The sequence below is a fragment of the Xylaria bambusicola genome (genome assembly GCF_022495145.1).
Source record: "Xylaria bambusicola strain CBS 139988 unplaced genomic scaffold F5B22scaffold_19, whole genome shotgun sequence".
In the NCBI taxonomy this organism is placed as follows: Eukaryota; Fungi; Ascomycota; class Sordariomycetes; order Xylariales; family Xylariaceae; genus Xylaria; species Xylaria bambusicola.
In genome coordinates this window covers 637,836-662,156 of record NW_025953572.1, presented here as the reverse complement: position 1 = coordinate 662,156, position 24,321 = coordinate 637,836, and the positions used below count along the sequence as shown (strand labels likewise).

The 24,321-nt window shown below is 47.8% G+C and overlaps 4 protein-coding genes and 2 non-coding genes across 6 annotated transcripts; 1 reads left to right on the top strand and 5 right to left on the bottom strand.

Moving 5' to 3' along the window:
• The first annotated feature begins 928 nt into the window (after positions 1–928).
• F5B22DRAFT_145854 (S-adenosyl-L-methionine-dependent methyltransferase) lies at positions 929–4,837 on the top strand. The gene is made up of 3 exons (XM_047969081.1): positions 929–3,347; positions 3,501–3,555; positions 3,679–4,837. The coding sequence occupies exons 1-3, from the start codon at positions 1,155–1,157 to the stop codon at positions 4,824–4,826; spliced, it is 3,396 nt and encodes a 1,131-aa protein (XP_047831174.1). The 5' UTR covers positions 929–1,154; the 3' UTR covers positions 4,827–4,837.
• A 410-nt stretch (positions 4,838–5,247) lies between these two features.
• On the bottom strand, positions 5,248–8,142 carry F5B22DRAFT_145731 (glycoside hydrolase superfamily). Its single transcript, XM_047969079.1, has 2 exons — positions 5,602–8,142; positions 5,248–5,436 (listed from the first exon to the last, which is right to left on the bottom strand). The coding sequence occupies exons 1-2, from the start codon at positions 8,048–8,050 to the stop codon at positions 5,369–5,371; spliced, it is 2,517 nt and encodes an 838-aa protein (XP_047831173.1). The 5' UTR covers positions 8,051–8,142; the 3' UTR covers positions 5,248–5,368.
• A 12,689-nt stretch (positions 8,143–20,831) lies between these two features.
• On the bottom strand, positions 20,832–20,943 carry F5B22DRAFT_t102. Its single transcript has one exon. It is a non-coding gene; the product is annotated as a tRNA-Met (tRNA).
• Positions 20,944–20,979: 36 nt separating this feature from the next.
• On the bottom strand, positions 20,980–21,069 carry F5B22DRAFT_t101. Its single transcript has one exon. It is a non-coding gene; the product is annotated as a tRNA-Pro (tRNA).
• Positions 21,070–21,402: 333 nt separating this feature from the next.
• Positions 21,403–22,674, bottom strand: F5B22DRAFT_606091 (uncharacterized protein). Its single transcript, XM_047974899.1, has 5 exons — positions 22,500–22,674; positions 21,975–22,388; positions 21,842–21,919; positions 21,704–21,781; positions 21,403–21,633 (listed from the first exon to the last, which is right to left on the bottom strand). Exons 2-5 carry the CDS (start codon positions 22,294–22,296, stop codon positions 21,476–21,478), a joined length of 636 nt encoding a protein of 211 aa, XP_047831172.1. The 5' UTR covers positions 22,297–22,388; positions 22,500–22,674; the 3' UTR covers positions 21,403–21,475.
• On the bottom strand, positions 22,675–23,566 carry F5B22DRAFT_606090 (uncharacterized protein). The gene has a single exon (XM_047974898.1). It carries the CDS (start codon positions 23,372–23,374, stop codon positions 22,865–22,867), a length of 510 nt encoding a protein of 169 aa, XP_047831171.1. The 5' UTR covers positions 23,375–23,566; the 3' UTR covers positions 22,675–22,864.
• Positions 23,567–24,321: the final 755 nt, after the last annotated feature.

Here is a 24,321-nt window from a genome sequence, read left to right as displayed (position 1 = left end):
ATAATAATAATAATAATAATAATAACAATAACAATAACGCCATTATTAATATTTTAAATAATTTAGCCTTATTTTTAAATAATAATAAATAAAAGATTTAATATTAATTATATTTCTTTAATAAATTTATTTATATAATTATAAAATACCTTTACTATAATATAAATTATTAATAATTATAAATATTATAATATTTAAAGTAAAATGCCTTATCTTTATAAAGGTATTATTAATATTCTATAATATATTTATAAGCTATAGTATATTGCTAAAATTTGGCCTACAGTATAAATTATATGCTATTTGTATAATGTGGCTACTTTAGTTCAAATGGAGTGGATGTGCGGCCAACGTAGTGTGCATGTGCGGCCAACCTAGGTGGCCTGCATTTTACATGCGCAGAGATGTGCCACGTGAGGGTTCCAATGGTTGCTTTAGGCAGGCCCCTTGCCCTTACCATATATGGAAAATTGGCGTTGAGTGAACCCCACTGACGCGAAACTAACGCCCGCCAATTGGCCAATTCCCTTTGGCGTCTTAACGCCATTCCCAGATGTAGCAAGGGTCCACTGTCTTCTGTTTTCCCTGTACCGTATCCCGGGTGCCGCCCTCTTCACCTTCACTCGCCTGCTACCCAGAGGAGAGGAGCTATCGTGCAACCTCCCAGCCCGATACCATAGTCTTTGGAAACCTTGGAACTGAAAGGACACGGGACGTGTGCGTTTTTGCACATATCTGAGGATATCTGTAGGTGAGGGGGCTAACACGGCACATCACACACGTATCCGGGCAACTAAGAACGACACGTCCGTCTCGCTCTGCGTTGTCTCCCGCCGTTCAGCCAAGTGAGGTTGATTTGGTACACATCTGCCAGTACTTGTGTTGTGCCGTTGGTTGTTGTGTCTATGTGCCACAGCCCCAAGTCTAAAAGAATAGGATGGATGCATTGGAGCCTACCGCCTACAACTTTTCTTCAAGGAACTCACTCTAACAACCGCTGGAAATTTTGTTTCACTCACCCTATGCGCCTAAAATAGTATGCTTGGCCCTCCCCATCTTCTCAGATATCTCTTCTCATGCCGAGTTAGTTAAAATAGAATCCCACATTGGAACCCGCGCTCTCTCTGGTGGTTTCCGTACTTGCGAAACTCCAGATGGAGGCCCAGTCACCTCCCTCCATCTCCAAGCTGGAAACCTCAGTGGACACCAATTCCAACGGCATAGTAAACGGGAATGTGGTTGTTTCACTACCTTCCTCAACCTTGACTGTACCGGCCTCTCATTTCCAGGGTTTTGTGCCCCCAGCTCCAGAGGCGAAGGAGAGGCATGCCGTCACTTCCCTTCTCGAGTTACTGGACACGGACAGCACTGATGGCAGCAGTGATGACTACATCGAGTTTGACTTGACCTGCTTTTCCATATACATTGACACCAGCTATTTCCACAATGAGCTTCGCCCTCTTCAACACCTTATCTCCCGAAGCGTTCAGTGCATGTATTTCGATGGTATTTTGGGACATGGGGACACTAGGTTTTACCTTCGCAGAGTTCCATTCTCCAAGTTACCCGTAGGTAACTATGGTGAATCCAACCACACTGTTGGCGACCAGATCTGGGTTCTGTCTAAGCTCAATGATGCTTTGGGCAGGAAGATATACTACAAGCTAGGTGTGCCTGCGCCGGAGTATCGAAGATTCCATCTTCCATTCTTATGGATAGTAGACCTCTCGAAACATGTTATCGACTACTGCGAGCATTGCCGGGATCACAACCATCGTGTCACCCTCAGCGACTTTAAGTCCAAGTTCAGCACCTGGTTGAAGTCGATGCACGGATCCTCCACGGTGTTCGCGAAATGGCACGCTGGCAATCGCAACATAGACTTCCGAGTGGCTGTTTCTGCAAGCATCGATTATATCTGGGAAGAAGCTCATGGCCTCGATCCAGAAATTACATCTTGGCATCATATCTGGAAGGAAGTGAGGACTCTTGATTACTACCAACCGAACTTTAGTCCTCACAAGCTAGCTGGGATATCGAAGACGATTGTCACGCCTTATGTTTATAACCTATTCTCTCACATGGTCTTTGGCGGGATGCTGGAATCGAGGCAGGCGTGCGTTTCTGCTGAAGCCAAGAAGATCGAGTTTGTTCGACAGTCCCAGTCATCTCAGCCTTCGTTCACTCAACCTGGAGGTCCTCGTAGTACGGCACAGAGTTATAAAGATAAGACTAAGCTCATTGAGAGTATCAGGCCTGGCGATGTTATTTCTACGCTGCCTGACAACAACGCCACTACAGACACGGAATGGAAACGGGAGTCGTCGAAGCACTCTGATACAGAGTACCATTGGTTTGGTCTCGTCCAGAAAGTCCACATAAAGCCTTACGGAAAGCGATCGTTTGACGTACTATGGCTCTACCAGCCGATCGACACACCTTGTTCAGTGATGAAATATCCCTGGTCAAACGAGCTGTTCCTTTCAGATAACTGCACATGTCACCACCAAATAGCAAAGGTCCAGGGACACGAAGTCATTTCTACTCATGAAGTAGAGTGGTTTGGTAGCCCTTCGACTTCTGCAGAGTTCTTCGTGCGCCAGACTTATGTCGCAAGCGATTGCAGGTGGATGTCACTTCGCAAGGAGCACTTCGTATGCGACGATGAGACTGCATTTTCACAGGAACCACATCAGTCATATGTGGTCGGCGATACTGTATTGGTCGCGACAAATAGTATGCAGCTAGAGACGTTCGTCATTGAATATTATCTCCAAGATCCTCAGTATGCTCGGATGCGACGGTTATGGCGACGAAAGGATGTGGATAAAGATGCCCGCTCAGCGCCGCCAAATGAGCTAGTTTACTCGGAGCATTTTGTTGATATAAACACAAAAAGGATTGACCGACGATTTATTGTAAGGGCGTTTGAAGTAGACGAAGAGATTCCGCCGCCTTATAACCGTAACGGAAGTGGTGACGCATTCTTTATCACGCATAAACAGGTACAGGTAGAAGGTGTCACAGAGTACCGCCCCTTGGGTCACACGCATTCAGAATTATTCCGCCAAGGCTTTAGCCATAACAAAACGCCAAAACTCCGAGGCCTAGATCTCTTTTGTGGTGGTGGCAATTTTGGTCGTGGGATTGAGGATGGGGATGCCGTGGAGATGCGTTGGTGCAACGACTTATGGGAAGGAGCAATTCACTCGTATATGGCAAATGCTGACCATGAGCGTTGTGCACCGTTTCTAGGCTCTGTCGATGAGTTGCTGGCTCATGCCTTGAGCGGTGATCCGAAGGTGCCTGCACCTGGAGAAGTCGAGTTTATATCTGCTGGGTCCCCAGTAAGCTACTTCATTTCTCGTTTGCAATAGCCCCTTGTGGAGGCAAGGACTCCGTCTTGTGTGGAAGGATGTGTTTCAAGAGCACCAGAGAGGGTTCCTTAGCTCGCCGTTTATTCTAGCTGAAAGAATGTTGCTAATTTTGACAAACCATAGTGTCCTGGATTTTCCTTATTAACGGTCGACAAGACGACGGACCGTCAGCGAAAGAGTAGGCATTCCTCGGACATTTTCTACTTCATCTGTTGCAGTGCTCTTTCTCTTATACCTACTATGAATCTTTTGCGAATTTTTCTTGGATACAGAACACTGGCTAACTTGGGTGTTTGACTAGATCAATCGCTAGTTGCTTCCTTTGCCTCGTTTGTTGAACTCTACCGCCCCCTCTATGGCGTCCTTGAAAATGTCCCCACTATGGTCAATACCAGTTCTCTTCGGCACTCTTGCGTCTTTTCTCAATTGGTATGTGCCTTAGTCGGACTAGGGTATCAAGTACAGGTCTTCTTCCTTGACGCGTGGTCGTTCGGGTCTGCTCAAAGTAGGAGCAGAGTATTTCTTACTTTTACAGCCCCGGGCCTTCGCACGCCGAAGGCTCCAAACGCGTCACACTCTCATCCTGAAAAAACCCAGCTCCAGAAGCTTGGTGAAATGTCCTGTGGTCGCCCATTCGACAGCCGGAAAACAGTTCCTACTCCCTTCAAATTTATCTCTATAAAAGAGGCTGTAGGGGACCTACCAGATGTGCAGGATGCCAAGGCAGATTACTGTGTTGGATATCCCGATCATCGACTTTCAATGGGTTATACACCACAGATGCGATTGCAGCTCCAGTATATACCAACACATCCTTACAAGATGAATTTTGTCGAGGCATGGAAACAGGGGAATGGGGTCATGACGGCAACAGAACGTCTCTTATTTCCAGAAGAGGGCAAGGAAAGAACTAAGATCTATTCGAAAGGATGGGGAAGAGTAGACCCAAATGGGCTTGTTGGTACTCTTTCTACCACGTGCGCGCCGACCGACGCACGAATTGGGCGAATCAACCACTGGGAGCAAAACCGACCAATGACGATTATGGAGGCCCGTCGCGCTCAAGGGTTCCTAGACCATGAAGTAATCGTTGGCAACCGTGCCGATCAATATAAAGTCATTGGGAACAGCGTATCTAGACATGTTGCGCTAGTTTTAGGCTTGGCAATAAGGGAAGCCTGGATAGGAACGCTGCTGGATGAGGACCTTGGTGCAAACATGCAGCCTCAGACCCTTACGACCTTGGACATGACGTACACGGATAGTTCCGAAGAAGTCTTGACGATGTCTACGCCATGTTCACTGGGAACGTTCACCCCAGCTACTAGCGAATCTACTGATGTATCGGACGGCGAGATACATCGCAAACGATCTCAGTCGATTTATATAGAACTTGCCGCCAAGAAACGCCGGTTAATCACCGATGGCGGTGTTATTAAAATTGAATAACTTTCAAGCTTGGAGACTTGGCTACGACGATACTCTTCTGGGCTTGGAATATTCCGAAGGGAAGAATATAGAAGGGCACCTAACGAGCCGCCACACGGGTTTTGGCAGCTCGTGGAACTGTATATGCCCATCGATAACGACAAAGAAAATATTTCTCGCATATATTGCTAAACGGGAATCATACACCGCATTGGTTGGGTTGCATGATGTTATTGGCTTTGGAATATGGTAGCTGCATTGGTTGTTGAGCAGTCCGGCATGCATCCACGGGATAAGCTTAGGGGTAAGCTTAGGTAGCATATTTAATCATCGATGATAGCATGCATAGCAGACTAGAACATTTTTCTATCCTTTGGCCTTTTGAATTTTAAATTGGAAATAAGCTGCCGGGGTCTTATCCCAGAGGAAACCGTTCTGGTGGCGCGCTTACTACCATTTCGACATGCAGATTACGAAAGACAGCAAGATATGAGTTATACATAGGTCTCTTCATCTATGTATGTTCCAGCAACTAGCCTGGCATCGAATAAAGATACACATCGCTAATCAATGACTCCAGCCGGTAGGAGGGCTATGTAATCCAACGGTGCTGTCTCCCGACCATTAGGCACTATGATTCACTAGAGTTAGTACGTGTTCTTCTAGATGATATGAAAACGAGGCGCTCTGCAAGACACCGTATCCGCTCCATGAAGAAAATACGCCCTTCTACAAAGCAGGTAGAGTGCGAAGAAGAATAAATGTGACTCCCAAGGTGAAGAGGGAACAAACATACCTGTCTCGATACGCACGACATCGCCCTTCTCAATGCGCACGTTTTTGAAAGTCACGCGCGTCGCGGAATGTGCGTCGATGCCGCGCGTAAGCGTATACCCTAACTTGTGCTCCAGATCACCTACCCAGGCGCCCAGACTCTTGCCATTAAGGAACAGTTGGTACTCGGCCTCGCCCTCGTATAAATCGTAGTACGCGACCGCGAGGTCGTATGTACCGGCAGGGTAATCCAGCGTCGTCTGCACGGATGCCGCGGTCGAATTGTCCGTCGTCTGCACGATGCGGTACCCCGAGGCCGCTTGGAAGGGGTTCACGCCCGTGACCTTGTAGTTGCGCAGCGTCATGTCTTCTGCTTCGACGCGCCAGGGGTGATTCCCTACTCGGTTGGCGACGTCGGGGATACCAGAGATGTTGTTGTAGAACTGCGCGATCGAGTCCCGCCAGACGATGGCGTGGCCGGCTTGGTATTCCAGTCGGAAGAGCATCTCCTTGTACCGCTGCGCGTCGATCAGACCCTTTAGACTCGCCCATTTCGACGGGAACGAAGCTGCTGCTTCGGCCCCGGCGTAGTGCGCGTCGTAGAAGTGCTGGATGACCGTCTTGCCGCTCTTGAGGACGTGTGTGTACGGCACGTGGTGGAACCAGAGGAGTAGGTCGTCGGGCGTCGTCGCGATGCTCTCGTAGGTCGCGGCGATTTCGGATGGGTACTGGCCTGAATACCCCGTTCCGTTCCACACTGTCCTGTCCATGCCGATGCTGTCGCTGTCTGCTCGCGTCCACTGGCCCCACGGGTTGTTGTCCATCGACTGCGGATTCGCGCCGTAGTGATTGTACGTGATGTCCGTGAGGGTCTGGACGCCTAGGTTGCCGGTGTAGTTCTCGTACGCCGGCCATGACTGCAGTGAGATCTCCGTGATAGTGTCTATCACCTTTCTGTCGAGTCCATATGTAAGACGTGTCCAGTCTTGGAGCACTGCTACTTCGTCTGTCTTCGGGTCCCATGCTATCCGTCCGTATGCGTAAAGATTTGACATGGCCAGGTGCGTGCCGAGCCACGTCATGTTCTGCCCTACATTCACAACTGCAGCGTAGCCCGAAAGCGTCTTGTTGAAGCGCTTTCCAGATAAGATGTCCTCGCCAACAACAGACTTCTCCCCGTCAACGCGCAGGTCAAAATCCAGGATCGTCTTCCACATAGGTGGGAGGTAAACGAGGTGGCACTGCTGTCCTAGATATTCCTGCGTAATCTGTAGCTCGATGGCTGAGGCCGTCTGCTGTAGGTGCGCAAAGAGGGGTGAAACAGGCTCGCGGACTTGGAAATCGATAGGTCCATACTTGACCTGAACGACGACATTATCATCAAATTTCTCATCGAGACCCTCGAAAAACTCGACGGCAGCATTAGCCCGATCGTCTTTCCAGTTTGCCTCTCTGAGGTTTTGGCTATCGTACACAAACGCGCGAAACATGACGATACCGCCGTACGGTTTCACGGCCTTCGCGAAGAGGTTGGCGCCATCTGCGAGGGTGCGGTTGTAAGTGAGAGGGCCGGGCTGGCCTTCGCTGTTGGCCTTCACGAGATACCCTACCATGTCAGGGACATGCTTGTATAGCTTGTCCGTCTGGTCATGCCACCACGCGACTACGGACTTATCGAGAGGGTCGAAAGTCTTCAGTCCGCCCAAGGTCTGCGGAGAGGCGAAGTTCAGCGAGATTCCTACTTGCACGCCCCATGGCCGCATCGCGTCAGCGATTCTCCCTAGCCCGGCCATGTTCTCTTCACTCAAGAGGATGGGGTTCGCGTTGACGTTGTTCACAACTACTCCATTGACTCGGATGGAGGCAAGGAGGCGCGCGTACTCGGCGATTCGCGTGGTGTTTGCGACGATCTTGTTGTTCTTGAAGAAGATTGACAAGCCCGCGTATCCGCGCTCAATGGTGCCGTCCATGTTGTCCCATTGATTCACCCAGCGGATCGATGCGCTAGGATTCGTAGCATAGGCGACCTTGGTCAAGTTTCCCTGTGCGAGCATAGATAGGTATTCGAAAACACCATATAGTGCGCCTCGTTCATTCTGTCCCAAGATCTGAATAGTCTTGTCTTTGGTGTTCAGCCAAAAGCCGTCCTCCTCGAGCGCCGGGGCGTCCGTCTTCCCACCAGTTGCCGTGAAGGCACTGACCGTTCCGACAACGATTGATTTACTATTGTGAATTTGGTGAGCCACATCGAGATTTCTCCCTAGTATGCCCTTGATGCCATTATGGAGTTCCTGGCCGGCGACGTAGACAGGGCTTGTCGCTGTGCTGTTGAGAGAAACTATGCTAGTTGGGATCTCAACTTGGCGGACAATGTTGTCTGGAAGCCGGGCGTATCTCAGCCAAGCGTCCAGACCGTCCTCCGCAGCGACGAGGCCGAAGCAGAGCGGAGTAAGAAATAAAGTCCCACGCATGTTCGTTCACGAGTGGTGAAGCCGTAAGCCACTAGGGTCACCATGAGGCGAGACATAAGGACTGTATATACATCCCTATTCCCCTCATCGTCGGACGGCAGGCATGCATATAATAAGACTAGTCTCGGCCATCCCAAGAGATGGGTTCTAGAAAGACAGCATTAATTAGGCTAATCTTTAAACAATGGGTCAATCAGCCCTTGTACATGTGGGCAGGAAGTGTCGATCCATGCTATTCGGTGCAGCAAAGTGCGAAGTAGTTGGGATTCCTCCGTTTACTCCGCATAGTCTCCCCCTGAATCTATGCGGTCGTGGTCTCCGGTTTTGGAGTAGCAAAATTTGGAGAAGTCTTGGATCTCCATGGACAGAACGAAATATGAATAGTAGTATTGATGCAGCTATTATGCGAGCTATGTAACTATCTCGCGGGGAGCATGGGACGTGAGCAAGACTTGCAGGGAGGAGGGAGGGATGACGAGGAGAGAATTCTCGTGATCATTGGCATTGGTGAATAGGCATTTCTCCTGGATGGCTGGGCACTTGCTCGGCGGTATAGATCGAGAGAACAGAACACGTCATATCGTCTCTCTCCGCAACGATTCCCTGAACAATCGTGTGTCGGGACTACCCTTGTTGGCGGGCTGTGCTTAGCCGAGAGACATGTTAACCGACGATGCGTTAAGGTTCGGGTATAATTGGGGCCAGGTGTGCTAAGAAGGGTGGCACGTGATACATGGCTCGAGGCTTGTGAGTGGCTGGGAAAAGGTTAATGCGCCCGGGCGAGGGGTTTGTATGGGCGGCTTTAATTGGACTTCGTGTCATCGCCACCAAACGCGTCGCATCTTTTGCATATATGTCAGCCTAAGATTTCTGGAATAAGCCTCATCTATTTTCTCTCTCTTGATTCTCATAATCATCAGACGTCTAGGCATCGGAGAAACACGGAAGCAAATGCCCTTGGCTGCTTCCTTGTATCTTATTCACGTATCTCCCCTTTGCGTGTAATAAAGGGGTTCCATTTTCGTTGAACGCCTCCATCGATCCCAGATAACATCAAACCATTGTCAAAATCCGAGTTTCTTATCAAGGAGAACTGCATGGTCAAGTCGAAACCTATGCCCAGCCCATTCAACCAAGTCATCGTACAACCGGGTTTATCAGTCGAACCAACACCAGCATTATTTGTTAATTGACCCTTGCTATAATCTTGTCAGCAAATGTCTGAGAATGACATACCGCACTTTGGAGTGTGAGATAGCAGCAGTCCCGCTTGAAATGCCATCACGAGTAAGGTATCCCATTAAAATGCTAATATGAAAGCCAAAAAAACAACCCAAACACACCCATTCGATACACCGCTATTATGCTTTTCCTTTTCCCATTATCACATCAATATCATGTTAACCCACCATGACAACCCTGTAATGAACATGGCCATTCCATACTTGAACCAAAGTAAATAAAACGGAAGAAAACAGACTGGAACACTCGTCGCTCGTATGACCTCACGTGTTTCCCATATAACCAAAACAGAAAGACAGAAGAAGAGGAAAGATGAAAGCAACAGGCAACGAGAGAAAGAGACGACACTGAAGAATCGTCTTGAAGAAGAAACCGATGATGCCGGATACAATAATCCCTTCTCCAGAGCCATTCCAAGACAACTGTTCCTTGATTGACCTGTCAATGCCTCAATCCTGCACATCCGAATCCCGATTGGGGTTAGCGCCGATTTGTTTCGACGATGGAACCCAACCGAGCCACCGATGTCGGCGCCGCAGAATAGTGAGCTGGGAGGCGCGCGAAATGTGCTGTCGTTATCACAACTCGATCAAACAAGCATGCTCGAGATACCTGGCAGCCATGTGCCATGTAAGTTGTGAAGGTGGTAGCACCGTCTGCCCACCTTCATTGGCATTAGATGCCAACCTCTTATGGTCTTCCCGGAGTGGAAGAGCCATTGGTTCCTAATCTTCGTGTTAGCTTCATACATCCAGCATACGAAAGTCGACTAAATCAATCGCTCACTACTTTGATCACTGCCTAGCCTTCCGACCGATGTGAATAGGGGGCGGTACTCCCGCCTCACCTCCGACCCCGACCGTGCCCGCGATGTGTTGTCCAGCCCAGCCTCTCGAGCGCTGACTGAAAACGTCCTGTCTTCAACGTATGCCCGAAGTCGTTCCTCGCGCAGAATATCAGACTCTCGCCGCTTTTTGTGGTTCGATTTTCTAGACGTCATGTCAGGTCTTGAAATACATACTAAACGAAAACAACCATCGCCCGCTACTCGTATACTCCTAGTGTGCCAAGTTGCAAAGAATAAAGGGAGCTAGCACTTGTAGCATACATACCCATTGCTACCTTGAGTAGCGACGTCTGACCTTGGCTCAGACATAATGGCGAGTATAAAATTTGCGGAGCGTCGAGGCCGGATACAAAGATCAAGTAAAACAATGAGCACGGAAGAGAAGGGGAGATAGGCTCAGTGCAAATGGGACGAGAAAACAATGATAACTGGATAATGTTGTAGAGATATTCTACCTGGCGGGTCATGCGAAAGAAGAGAAGGTAGGCGGTGCTGGGAGTTCGTGTGTGCTGGACCGGTGCGTTCTGGAGGGTAGTGACGTACAGCTTGGTACTGTTGAGGTTGTTTGAGCAAATCAGAAAAGACACGACTGTGTAGAGACGAATAGCTAGACGGGGACTTAGACGACTTTATATACTCTAGTAGTTTATTTTGCTTCGAAGCGTGCAAACATTTTGCAGTAAGGGTGGTGGTTGCGGTGCCAAAGACCAAAGACAGTTCCAACTCTTGGACTCGTCGGATTTTTGTTACATTGTTTAATGGCTAGATGGCTAGATGGCCACCTCTGCCCCGCGCATACCAATGTGCCTAACCCGGGGCCGCGCTTGTGCACACACGCCGTCGTGCGAGGCCTGTCAGCACCGCGAGAGAGGTCAGGACAGGGGTTGGAGGGATCCCAGTTTGCAGGTGGCCTACACAGCATGCCAAGGGAGTAAGTACTATACATCATGTGCAGACTCCGTTGCCGATGTAAGGAAGCAGAGTGCCTAGATCACAGCTGATGTTGGCTTCTGATAGGCTCGGGTCCGTCCAAAGCTTTATGTAGACTCAGTACTTCATGCCGCTACTATTCCTTGGATCATGCTCAAATCACCAAATCTTGACCTTCTCACTCGCGTCCATCAGGTAACATACAGTCTTTAGGGTGCTCTCTAGTCTTCTAAGCCGACATTTTCGTTCGCATTCACTCGTTAATGCACGATGTCATGTACGTACGGTACCCTGCACATACGCATGGTCCCACCCACTCACCCACACACGCATAGATACTGCGTAAAGGTACCGTAACTTAAGAGATGTCATGCTTATGCCATCGAGTCTAATACATCTTCACTCGGAGCAGAGCTCGGAGGTAGCGCATATGAAGAACATGTACTATGTACCTATGTTAAGGTAATTGGGGGTGGGACACCAGGATCTGGGTAGGGGCGTGCCGAATGTAAGTTTCCGACAAGGTATCGCGCGCAGGCTAATCCTGGGTTGGGTGAAGGATGGACTGGGGTTACGAGATGCAACGGGTCGTGGATATGAGTATGTGACAGAACCTTGTACCAAGAAGAATCGCTGATTAACCAATCTAAGTTGCATCCAGTCTCGATCCTAAGATAGGGTTATCAAGGGATGGGTCTGTCAGGCCATCATTGTGCCTGCTTGATAAACGAATGTGCAAAAAAGGTTTGTCTCGGCTCAAGGATCGAGCCGTGTTGCTCGCGGTTCGGCAGCACGAAGTCCAACAGTAGCTCCAGTTCAGCCCAGCTCGCAGGTTGCTTTCGAAGCGGCTAGGTAGTCATCCTTGCCCTTGCACCCATTTGCCAGATCAACCACTTGTTCTAGTCAGTGGTAGGGAGGGTATCCTTCTTCCAGCCAGCTTTCATGTATACCTGCAAGTGGATGTTCTGATGGTTTGCCAAGTAGATGTATCTTTCTTAATCTTCCTTAACATACCTCGCCAACTAGATACTGCTGTTCAAGCAAGGGAAGTCTACAATACCGGTATCATATTCTTGACGTGCGTCAGGACTACGGAGCAAGTTCTGACGTCTACGCAAAGCCCTTACCGAAGTCTTGCGTTCTAACCAAACAGAGGTGGTTGTGATACCTAGCTTGAAATCGTAGACTCGAGTACATTCGTAGGTATAGTTGTGTCCAGTATAGGTTGGGTGGTTTGTTTCTTCATTTACCAAGCACTCCACTTTCTTCGGTGAACATCAAGTCTAACTACTTTTGCTCAACATACTGGTAATAGCCGTGTACACGTCTGTCTATCGTGATTTGGTAGAGCAGGGGACTATGATTCCCGTGCCGACCTCTACACTAGGCGCAGCATATTCCTACTACAGTACTCCGTACACCACTAGTAGAATACAGGGGGGCGCAGCTTTATCTTCGCAACCCCTCGCCTAGCCAACAGCTGCGAGCTGCTAACCTACCGTATTGCCCCAGGGATTTACAATACACTAGTATCGCACCAAATCGGCAGGGGTAGAGGGAAGTCGGAGCGAAATGAATCCCCGGGCACATCAGACTAGATAGTAGGTGATCGCTCCGCAAGACTTAGTTCTTGGAAGGCTGTTGGTATACGGTTCTAGTTGAGAGGACTACAATGGGCGCTGGCACCTGATGCAGGTTCTTGACCAGGGCCCAGGTTCATGTGTGTTCTAAGTTATAAATAAGGCATACTATTATACTAATATACTGAGAGTTATAAACCGTACAAGGGATGGAAGAAAAACATAGTCGGTTAAGTTAGTTACTTATAGCTGACTACTAATGCTATGGTTCGCCTAGTATCGCTGCTTACAGCCACTTCGTTGCAAGCAGACAGCAGGGTTATCTAAACGAATGAGGATACGTACATCTTCGCATTATGATCTAGGTATCTGGTATAACAGCTTGTGCAGTCAGTCCCCTTGCCTATCACGGAAGCCCGGATTCAGCCGTAAGACGATACTAGTCGTACCCGGGTTGCCACAAATGTCTTTCAACGTTGTCAGTGTTCATTTAGACCCTGGAACAAGTTAAAGCAAACAGCCTCAGGCAGTCTGATCCTACTTCGTAGGTGACTACGGCAATATATATCTTGCATACAAGTTTGGCGGGTGGCGTCCATGGGTCAGTCGTTCCCCAACCCTTCACTGCCGAATATGAGGTTCGGTACCGCTGCTACAGTTGTTACATAACCCAAGCCAACGAAAGAATTGGAGTGGAAGGAGGTCCAAAAGGCGGTCCTTGGTCTTGTTTCACGTTTGCCGTTGCTTTCCCTCACCTCGTCCTGACTCATCTAACCGCGCGTAAGCAACGTTGAACAACTGGCTTTGTACCAGTCCCAGAAGGGAGAGAAATTGATGAATTGCGTCACGGTTGAAACAAGAGTATCCTGCCCTGCGAATAATATTAGAGATTCAATATTCAGTCATGTTTGTCATCCTCACCGCCTCATACGCATCGCAGCGCCCGGCCTACACCGCACTGAGCAAGGGAGATAGGTATCGCAAATATGAGTAGACTGTGGTTTGGTCTTGTTAGCGGGCCTGTAGGTTGTACATATTTTACCTTATATCAATAGCGGGCTGCGTCGTGCGTTAGGCCCGTGTCATTCTAAAGTTAGAGGGTGAGCAATACCTTACAAAATATACAGATTAGAAACGAGAATCCTTGACTTGTACGACCGGCTAATGCTCTTGTATTGAATTGGCATGTAAGGCGTCAGAAGCACTGCTAGCTGGAGCGTTAACCGCAAAGCTCTCTACGCAACCAGCGTTGCATTTTGATCCGATCTTGGTAAGTTCTCCAGATTAGGCGGGGTCCAACGCTGACGCAGTGCGGGCTTCTCAAGTAATTATTGACAGTCTACTGGCAGTCACAGGCGTGAACAACACTAGGATTGTGAATACTCATAACCCAAGTTGAGCACATAATAATGGAAGAGGACAATGATAGTAGTTTGAAACCCGCAAGACAAGTGAACACAATTAGAAAAGATTAGGTCTTGGCAAATTGATAACATCTTAGAACGGCACCGCAAGAGCTGAGAGTCAATCGGCAAGAGGACGGCAGGTCAGGCCATGTTTCGCCAGCACATCTGATCACAGATAATCCGAAGAACGAGTCACCATGTATATGCCACGGCGAGATCTTTGGTAAGAACTCTTTGAGAAGGCGTTTTTGACAAGGAGCTGTCATCAATGTTGCTTTTACCGAGTCAATCATTACAGGATTACAGGACAGGAAGCACCCAACAGATTACGCCACAACCTACCTACCGACACAGCTCAAGATGGAAAACCCCATCTAGTGCAGGGTAACAGCACATCTCCACTGCCCAATCCCTAAGCTTCACTATAGTAGTAGTCATTGGGGCCTAGCACTCAGAACGCTTACAATTCATAATATCTCTGTGAGCAATCTATCACTCCAAAGCATAATTACATGGTGAGCCAAGAGAATCATGGATCCATGCGAGAGCTCCTTACAGTACACACTGCTGGCCATTGTGCTGCAATGTAAGATAGCCAGGCTACCAATCACTAGCCTGAGCTGCTAAATTTCCCATTGCTGATATTTCAGCCGGTTTTAAGCTTTACTGATGGCGCCTCGAGGAACATGGCTCCCTATATATTGGCCCTAGAATACCCACAGATGCAGCATTCGTTCCCATCACGTGTGCGTACAAGTACGCGCAGAAATACAATAGTAGCACCCAAATTCTATACCTACGAGTACTGTCGTAGCTAGCCATAGCGACCACTGCCTGTACTAGGTGTAATGAGCACAGGAGTAGTAGTAAGGTTATCTGAGCGTGTAGCCAAAGTCACATTCCCAACCAAGAAAATTCCATACACCTCAACCATTGATATGAGGCACGTTTGTGTGAAAGATCAGCTGTTTCAGCAAATGCAGTATCGTTGCTCATCTAAGAGAGAGCCTGGCTTATGCATGGCGCTTCACCAGGGGTCGGATCCTATCTGTCGTCAGAGGCTATCGCCCGCAGCAGACGACTTTCGACGCGGAGAAACGGTTTATCGTTTGTTTGCTACCTATCTACCGCTCTCTCAGGTTACAATGCCCGAACAGGGGATCGCCAGTTTGTGGGCACAGCCCTCAGATGGGATGCCACGTCAGAAGGAAACTTTTTCTGGGGCGCATACCGAGTTACATGCAAGGTACCTACTAAAAAGGCATGAAATCTTTGCACTGCTACATTTCTCTCTTCAAGTGAGATTGTCTACAGCTTGAACAAGTTAGTGAAAAGCCCGAAACTCGATCAAATCATGCAATCACACGATTCGCCAGCACTCTGTGCGCCCGAGCAGTTCCGGTTGACTTCTGGTACCGAGCTCAAGAATGTGTAGACCTACGCCGCCGTGGCCACAATGATGGATGGCCTGGAAAGCAGTCACACCTCTCATGACAAAGTGTTGTCTCAAAGATACTGAAGGGATGTTTAGAAATACATCCACTATTGTGCATGGCAATGCGTTTCCTCCCGACACCTCTTTTGGGTAGTATCGAAGCTTCCAAGAACAGGGAGCTCGTCAGAGACGAAAGCCCACTAATCTTAAGCTGCAAGTTTCTTGCATCTGCATAACATTACAGACAAAGCCTACTGTGCCCAATCGCCCCAGCACGCTTAGTAGACGAACCAGATGGCACATACACGGGCTTACTAGTCTTCTCAGTAGTAGGTTTATACTCAAGCGTGGTCTCTCGAAAGGTATGCTATATAATGAAAAAAAGGGTGAAATTTTGTGACAGACCAGCCTTTTTGGTAATTAAGACTAGACAGTACAAGATGGAAGCAGTCTGGGCAAGTATATTCATCTCATTCAACGACTGGCCCTCCCGAGAGTCACAGTCGTAGAATACTAGCAGGGCACGAAGAAGGATCACGGGCCACAGACACCGCAGGGGGACACTCGTGGGCGACATTCTCTCAGATTCGAATGGCCCTGTCCACAAGTCAATACGGCTTTTACATTGGCTATACTCGCACACGCACAAGAGATGAAAGAAAGGACGGGGGAGTAGACGAGTTAGCAACAGACATCACGACTAGTTAGTTTACGGTAGGATTGATCTCAGATTACACCTTGAACGTGAAACTTCAGCGCCGCCAAGAGCTACAACGCCTCACTCACTGAATGACTTACAGTTGATCGACCCTAGGCTTGCCGCCACCATAAAACCGCAGGCGCTAGATAGGGCGCACTACTATGACACACGAGGGGACCCTTGTCAGCACTGGGGGACTGGAATTATAATGGACGAGCGGTGATATAACAAGTATGACTTAATTGCGGGATCTCCTCACCTAGGCGTATCGGTAGCCGGCGCCAGATTTGTCCCCAGCTCTGCTCACGGGGAGTCCAGGGAGGAGGGGGATGCCATGCCACATCCGTACCCCCCTCAATCTACATTAGCCCAACAGTTGGCGAGTCTGTAAATGTTGGCCAGGGATGATTGCAGTCTTCCCAACCTTGCCGGAGAGCCCGACTAGAAGTCAACAGGGCTCTGGCCTCTCTTTGAATTTATCACTGGTCAAGTAGGCTGATAGGCACTCGCCGCTCTTTGTGATCACCACACTCCCATGGCTTGCACGTTGGATTGTCTCTGGCATTTCAGCTTTCTACCTAGCAGTCTTATTCAGTTTGTTTACCATCATCGCGCAAACAAGATAACACATAGTTTGATGAGTGAGTCAGAGAGTAACTATGAGGAGCTAGGAGTAGCTGCAGGTGTAACTCAGCGCAAGGAAAGCAAAAGCGTGGGATTTTACACTTTCATCGGCGCCTGTAAATCAAGCAACGTCCCAAGTCCCTCGTTCCTCTTAAGTTAGCGCGCGATCTTCGATGCAGGAGCCTTTATAGTGTAAACGTTGAGAGTGCTGAGGACTGAAGCAACGGTCTATACCCATGATAAACAATTGCAGCATTTTAACCTTATACGTTAAGGGTAATAGTAGTCTGGGTACGGGGCTCTATCGTGACTGTAGATAGAATGAGATCTGTCCGCTTACATCATAGTGGGATGTTGGTAAGTCTACGAGAGGCTTACCTGTCTCGGTCGATGATCTGCAAATACCCTAGAGAGACACAGGAGAGGTAGCATTCATGAACTACCCATAGCAAACAATACCTATCTGGCTGGGGTTATCAATCAGAATAAGGCTACTTAGTCTTGAGCTCGGGGGGTTGATATTACACTCGTTTCGAGGAAGACATGCTGCATGGCCTGAATGCGGACGATAATCCATCATGGCTCGTATAATGTAGTGGCCACTATTGGGGGTGAAATGAAGTCAATACAAACCTACATATGAAGGAACAGACAGGCAAATTGCAGCCCTCCAAAACTGGCCATGAACTTTCCATCTTGTTGGAGGCTCTCGCCCATCAACCGGGCCGCTTCAGTACATGGTAGATCAATACCTAACCTAGGTTTTGCGGTACGCTAAGGTATACCCATGTTCTGTGGGCAGAGCTGTGGGCTTGATGGGGGAATACTGCCAGGTACAGCCTAAACTGACCCTACTGCATCCTACCTCGCATCAGAAAACTTGCATATACACTATGCCAAAGCCGTCAAGTTCATGGAGACGCCAACCGAGGTGATTACAGCTTGTACACGTCAAGTACCTGTATAAGCACGTTGAGGGCGGGTTGCTGACTTAATTAAAGATGCACGTTAGGTACAAATATGCGTTGCCCCAGGAAGGTAATCATGAGAACAAATTCACAATTAGACAACCCGAATTAAGGGATGCGAGATCCACACCCTTATGATACCCTACTTACTGTAGCATATCTTACTTGGGCATGTACACTAAAGATAATACAGTATCAGGACACAGCCTGACGGCGGCGCCAACTTACTTGCCTACCTTACCTAAGTCTTGTTGCACGACATTGTTGTCGGACTCTCAGATGACGGCCAGAGAATTTACTGATGACTCCACGGCTCATGTCCCTCGTTGCCAATGCGAAAATATCTCGGAGTCCGAACCGTTGACCATGGTTGCTCACCATCATCACTCAGCACGCCGAGGCTACTAGCTCCCAGCTTGTAAGATACTGCAGTTCATACATTTGTCGGAAATAAGCATTAATTGTGGAGGTACTGACGATTATATCTACTTGTATAATGTACTGGTACGGCGTCATTCTTGGCCAGCGGCAGTGTAGATCATAGTACAATATACAGAGTATCGGCATCTTGATCTGCGCCAGGTATCTAAATAATCAGCCCATGCCACTGTAGGGCTTTAGGTTAGTATACAGATCTATACATACTCAACATATACCAGGTGGCTGCGACAGGGCACCCCCATATGCGTTTCCAACAAGAAGAACTAGAACTATTACACAGCCTCCTCGATCACACAAATGGACAGTGGTGTGCATATGTAGCTCAAATGATCGATGACTAGGGACACGCATGAGGATACTGTATACGAAGGGCTCCGGCATAGTTCGAGCTCTAAGTGTCCGTGCTCCCACAGGATGCTTCTGCCCCAGTCCAGCCTTACATACAAGCCCAGTCAAAGTTGGAGAATGTTGTGCGATGAGCTGGGCACAAGGGGCAAACAAACTGGCCCAGCTAGGCAGAGCGCGCCATCAATCTAGAAGAAGTCTATGGCACACGTCACCCTTGGTAATCCTAAGAAGCCGAGTTCTCCAACCACACACTTAGAGTCACCCTTGGTAATCCTAAGAAGCCGAGTTCTCCAACCACACACTTAGAAATGCTAGCACCAACAGAGAGAAGCTACCAGAAGGGCTAATAACAACGAACTCCTACCCCTGCTCACAGTCGAGATATGCATCTAATCACATGAGATACACACTATACACACACCCGAAACAACAAAAGTAATTATTATCTTCCATTCACAACGGCCGCGTCCATTCCAGGGGAGGCATTGCAACTCTCTTAACGACTGCACTAGCTAAAAGTAGATTAGTGGGCTTCGCATAATTTGCTATACTAGAGCAGGCTAGTTTCCATCTCAATCCCAAAGTTCCTCCGATGTCTATAAGTATTATACTCCCTGAACTAGGCAGCAGCGGCTCATAAAGCATCTCAACTGAGATGAAACTTTGAGTTTGGGGCTGATCTGTGTTTAGTCGAGAATCATGAGCAACGTACCGCAGAGATACTGCAGTACTACAAGGGGAAAAAAACTTCAACCCCGGACCAATTGCAGGCTCAGCCATTGTAGCGTAGAAACGCACGATTCCCTACTACAGCAAAGGTTGACAGCCACAATACGACAATGATAGGCACTGTATGATCTACGTCCAAGCCTGTTTTTAGAGTAAAATATATTGATCACAGCAGGGGTTCTCCAAATGGTTAGGAGGAGGTATTGCATTCAGCAGCTGCCACTGAATGACGGAAAAGGCGGAGAGGCAACAAACTGCGCACTTGCCTCAGCGTCCATTTAAAGGGCTTGCGATGAAGAGAAGGGTTATCTGGAAAAGCAAACATCAATTATTGTCTGTTTACGGATGATGATCATAGCCTGCCGGCAAGTTGTTTGTCATTCCGAATCACGCGATGCGTATATGGATTTGAGCTCGCTGGCCTTGAAATTGACGCTTCCTGTTACCAAGCCATGACAGCATCCTACCGGTAGTATTATGCATTTATTGCACTTTTATGCCAGGCCAGAAAGATGCTGACAGGGTATTTGTGCCTCATAGTAATGGAACTAAGGTTTTGAATGCAGGATTCATATTAACCTACATCATAGGAGTAACAACTAATTTGCTTCTGAGCCCCAACTTCTAAGCCAAATTTGTAGACACCTTTACATGGTTCATGAAGCCCCACATGGTATTCGAACGCACAGAGAAAAGGAAGATAAGAAGTTTGTCTGTTTTTGTGTATTGGCCTACATAGTAGGGACCATCTTGTCTGCGGATTCTACCTCGAGACTACCTGAATACTACGGCCTTGTAAACAACACCACACAAGCACAGAACCACCCGGTTCTCGAGCATATTCACTATTTGACTGTTCCCTTTCACAGCACTCACGCACTTTCTTGCTTGTGTTTGACGGTGATGTAGGGTAACGAAGCCTACGACCCCCAGTGGGCCAAAATGCACCGGAGTGCCGAAGAGACATGAGATAGAGGACAAGGAATTCACTTACTCGACTGCTAATATGCCGACCCAAGTCTATATGGATAATATGGAACCCTGTGCTTAGTGTGGATTTGCAGGGATGATACACTGTTACCGTAGCAAGCTGAGTATGATTAAGCGCGTGACAGACGTCCTGTGTTAATAAACGCTTGTTAGATCATGTTCAGGCCACTTACTATCCTTTTTTGCAATATAAGATACGGAAGCCTTCGTACTCCATATGATTAATGTACCTATCTATCCTTGAGCTCCTCCATTTAACATTATGCTTAATATATATATGAATCATTACTTCTTGCTTGATTCCTTTTCTTACTGTTTCTATGGGCGAAAAGGAATTGAATAAGGAATGTAAGGTAAATAAAAGCTATAGAACTATTTTAAATATATAGGTTAAGTTACCTCTTTTCCTACCTACTACATATATACACTAGCGGTGTAGATGTTTATAGACCTATCAGTCGGTAGCTATAGTGCTGTTTCAACGTAACACTTATATATAATAACTATGATTGCGCTTTATACATCGAATCAGCAAAAAGGATGTCCTCAGTGAGGCTCGAACTCACGACCTCTGGATAGCCCGGCCTTAGACCGGATCATATGAATTGATAACCATATGAGACCAACGCGCTAGCCAACTGCGCCATGAAGACTTGCCATAGGTTGAATTGCTTCAACCCAAGCAGGACGGGTCTGGCCGGGGATTGAACCCGGGACCTCTCGCAGAATTGCTTTCGGGTGAACCCTAAGCGAGAATCATACCACTAGACCACCAGACCAACCAATCAGATGAAAGAGCGGCTTCATAAAATAGTCTATGGAAGCGATGTGGTGTACTTCGTAGAGTGCATGGTCTAGTAATATGAGGGAGGTTGGATATAGTTACTGGAGAGGTAGGAGAGGGTGGTGCGTACTTAGGTGGTTCTAGTCGACAGAGAGCCTACCTCGGTGAAATCGTAACAGGTGCGTAGCTGAGAGAAAGGGTTATCGAACCAGGTTTCCCTACCTAGGTAAGGCTACAATTCGAAAAGGGGCAATTAGTATTAGCATAACGAGAGGGAAGCCATAGGACAGGTGATGATGCTCAGGGCTTTTAGATTCACTTCATGATAGCTTTTTTAGCATCTTTATTTATTAAAACTAATAACATTTATAGGAAGACGCACAATATTTAACTGCTAAAGTCTATTTTAATGAAGTAGGGATGTTGACCGTTGTAAATGCCCAAGTCTTTCCACCGTCCGAACTAGACATTTGACCACCAGTCGCCCCGAAATTCCAGCTCCCGGATGGTTTGAATTTCGGATTCGCGGCGCTCAAGACAATTGAGATATCTTCCCAGCCTAAAATCAACAGGTTAGATTTCGTGCGCATGATCCGCGTCAGGAGCAACTTGAAGAGCAAAGATCTTACTGTGTGCTGGGGCGGCGGAACAAGGAGAAGCTACACAATCTACGGAAACGTAAAATATCTTTCCCTTCTGTCCTTTACCTGTACGGAAACTGTCAGTTCTTCGTCTTGAGATAAATCCGTGTTACATAGGTGACATACTTGTAGATACAGTTGATACCAACTGATCGTTTACGTAAACATCCTGATCCCACAGACTTGTTGACGGATTAAGCTTGTCTATGGCTAACGTCAATTTCCAGTTTCTAAAGAGCTGCATGGACGAGGGGCATACAATGCGTCCGAACTTTGGATCCAGGAGCAGCAACCATTGTTGTGCCATTCTGCGCACTGGGGGCGAGGGCATATGCAAAGTTGCACCAGTTCGCGGCAGGATTGGCACAGTAACCTAAGCCAGCTGGGGCGTTCTCTGAGACCCCTTGGATGAAGTCTGAGTCTAGTTGGAGGCCGCTCCACAGGGCGACATTACCTATGACGGGGTTAGGAGTGCTTGGGAGGACAAGTGTAGCCGAAGCCTCGATAATAGTTGCACTGCTTGAGGCACGGAGGTTGATGAAGTCGAGGAAGGCGTGTAAATCTCTGACGGCTACCTTCATGTTGGTGAGATCCTGTTTGCTATTGGCTAGGGAATATGTATGCGATACGTCCGAAGAAAAGCTATGGTGCTTGGGGGTGATCGAAGGAAAGTCTGCTGCGAGTACGAAAGGTAAATGTTCTATAATATAGTAATAATCCGATGTCCAACTTTGAAAATGGAGATCATAAATCCACCAATAATTACGGCGACGTTTTGGCTCACCTTAACGTTACATTTCGTATCATTTTTATTAGGCTATAATAGAGCATGCATCTGTTGATGGCCATGGCATCTTGGCATTGACAGCTCTAGAGACTAGGGGCTTGAAGAATTTCACTGAATCTCAAAATGAAACAATATATCAAAGCACGATACTGTAGTGCGGCGAGACTATAATGTAGTATTAAGTTGCACCAACCTGCTATCGTTTAACATTGTGGCGCTTGAAAAGAGCTGTCTTATATCTAAAATCTCTAGCACCAATGACACCGCAGGGTAATGCTTGCTCGGCTACTGAGTTCCGGCTATTGTTGTATGATCTGGATTGCCCCTCAGCATATTGGTCTGATATATCTGTAGCTAGTCCACTATGCTCCGTTCAGCTTTGCTCCAGCCCTATAGAGTAACCAGAGACAGCTGATGTTACCCGTCCACCAGGTAATGCCTCTGACTTGACTGTACAGATCGTGATCGATGAAGATATAGACAGCTCCGTACAAGATACGTATGCTGACATACAGCAACCCCGCACGGTTGATCAAGTGGGTTTCGACTCCTGCGAAAGTGGCGAATCCCATGGCGACGGCGAACAGGGTATAGTTTTCAACTGAATTTGCATGCGCTGCTTCGTTACGCCTGAGCATGTCCAACTGCTTTTGGGTGATTTTTCCGGAGCGGACCGCCGAGTCGCCGTATTTGGCTAAGTCCTGTCTCGGCGAAGAGTTGTGATCAAGGCCGTACCATTGCTTCAGCGTCCGCGAAGACATGAGGCCGTATGCGAATAAGAATTGCCAACTCAAGAGCGCTGGCCCCCAATTGGAAGCTGGTGATGCAGCGCTTGCGGCTCGGAGGCCGAGTGATGTAGCGAGCGATGACATAGTGACAGTGGTCGGCAAGTCCTGAAGGCAGGTAATGTTGATACTATAGCTTGCAAAGCTAGAGGCAGTAAATCTCAATGCAGTGACGATTGTATGTGCTACATTATATGTATGAGAACTTGGACAATGACTAAAGCACTATGGCATGACAAAAGGCGACTTCATGCTTACGATAGCCTGGAAAATTATCGCTCAGTAACGTTAGTGAAGCCCAACTACCGTACTTAGTTCTCACCAATACTTCCTATTTTAGTGAACCCACCACAGAATGAGCTAATCGCCAGGATGTGTGACCAGGTTCTCGCCAGGTTACCTGACAATTACCACGTGGCGCAAAGAGCTAGTATAGGGGTTGCTATATTTAGTAGGGTGAGAGCTTACTCAGTACTCGATAGTACCTTGCTCAGCAGCAATAAATACGTTCTATAAAGAATATTTTCATTACACACTTATGACTCAATTCTTCTTGATACGGCCACAGACATACACGCCTTGCCATGGTGGAATGTCGCTTCAAGGTTCTCAATCCAGGCACCGTCATAACATAATTGAAAGCATGGCCGGATGCTACATCAAGGAGGGAACATAAGCTTTCATGCGGGGTACTTTCTAGCTGCTTCATAGCTGCCAGAGGTCTGGTTTGACAACAACTGTTCATCTTGAGATCTGCTCTCAGATTGTACTTCAAAATCTGCCTCAGGTCGCTCGATCATACTAAGTAGGTGCTTGGTTGAGTTAGTCTTGACAGCTCGCCTGGCGCCACAAGTGACGGCTTGTATGTGCTAAGGCTAGCTCTGCGAGGGCGAGGAGCCATGGCCAAGAAGGTTACTTTGGTTCAATATTCAGACCGTAGACGTTCCTGATTGGGATTCCCGATGCCCGCAGCGTTTCCCAATAAGTACTAAATTCATCCAATTGAAGAGGCACTTAGCAGGAGGCACTGAGGA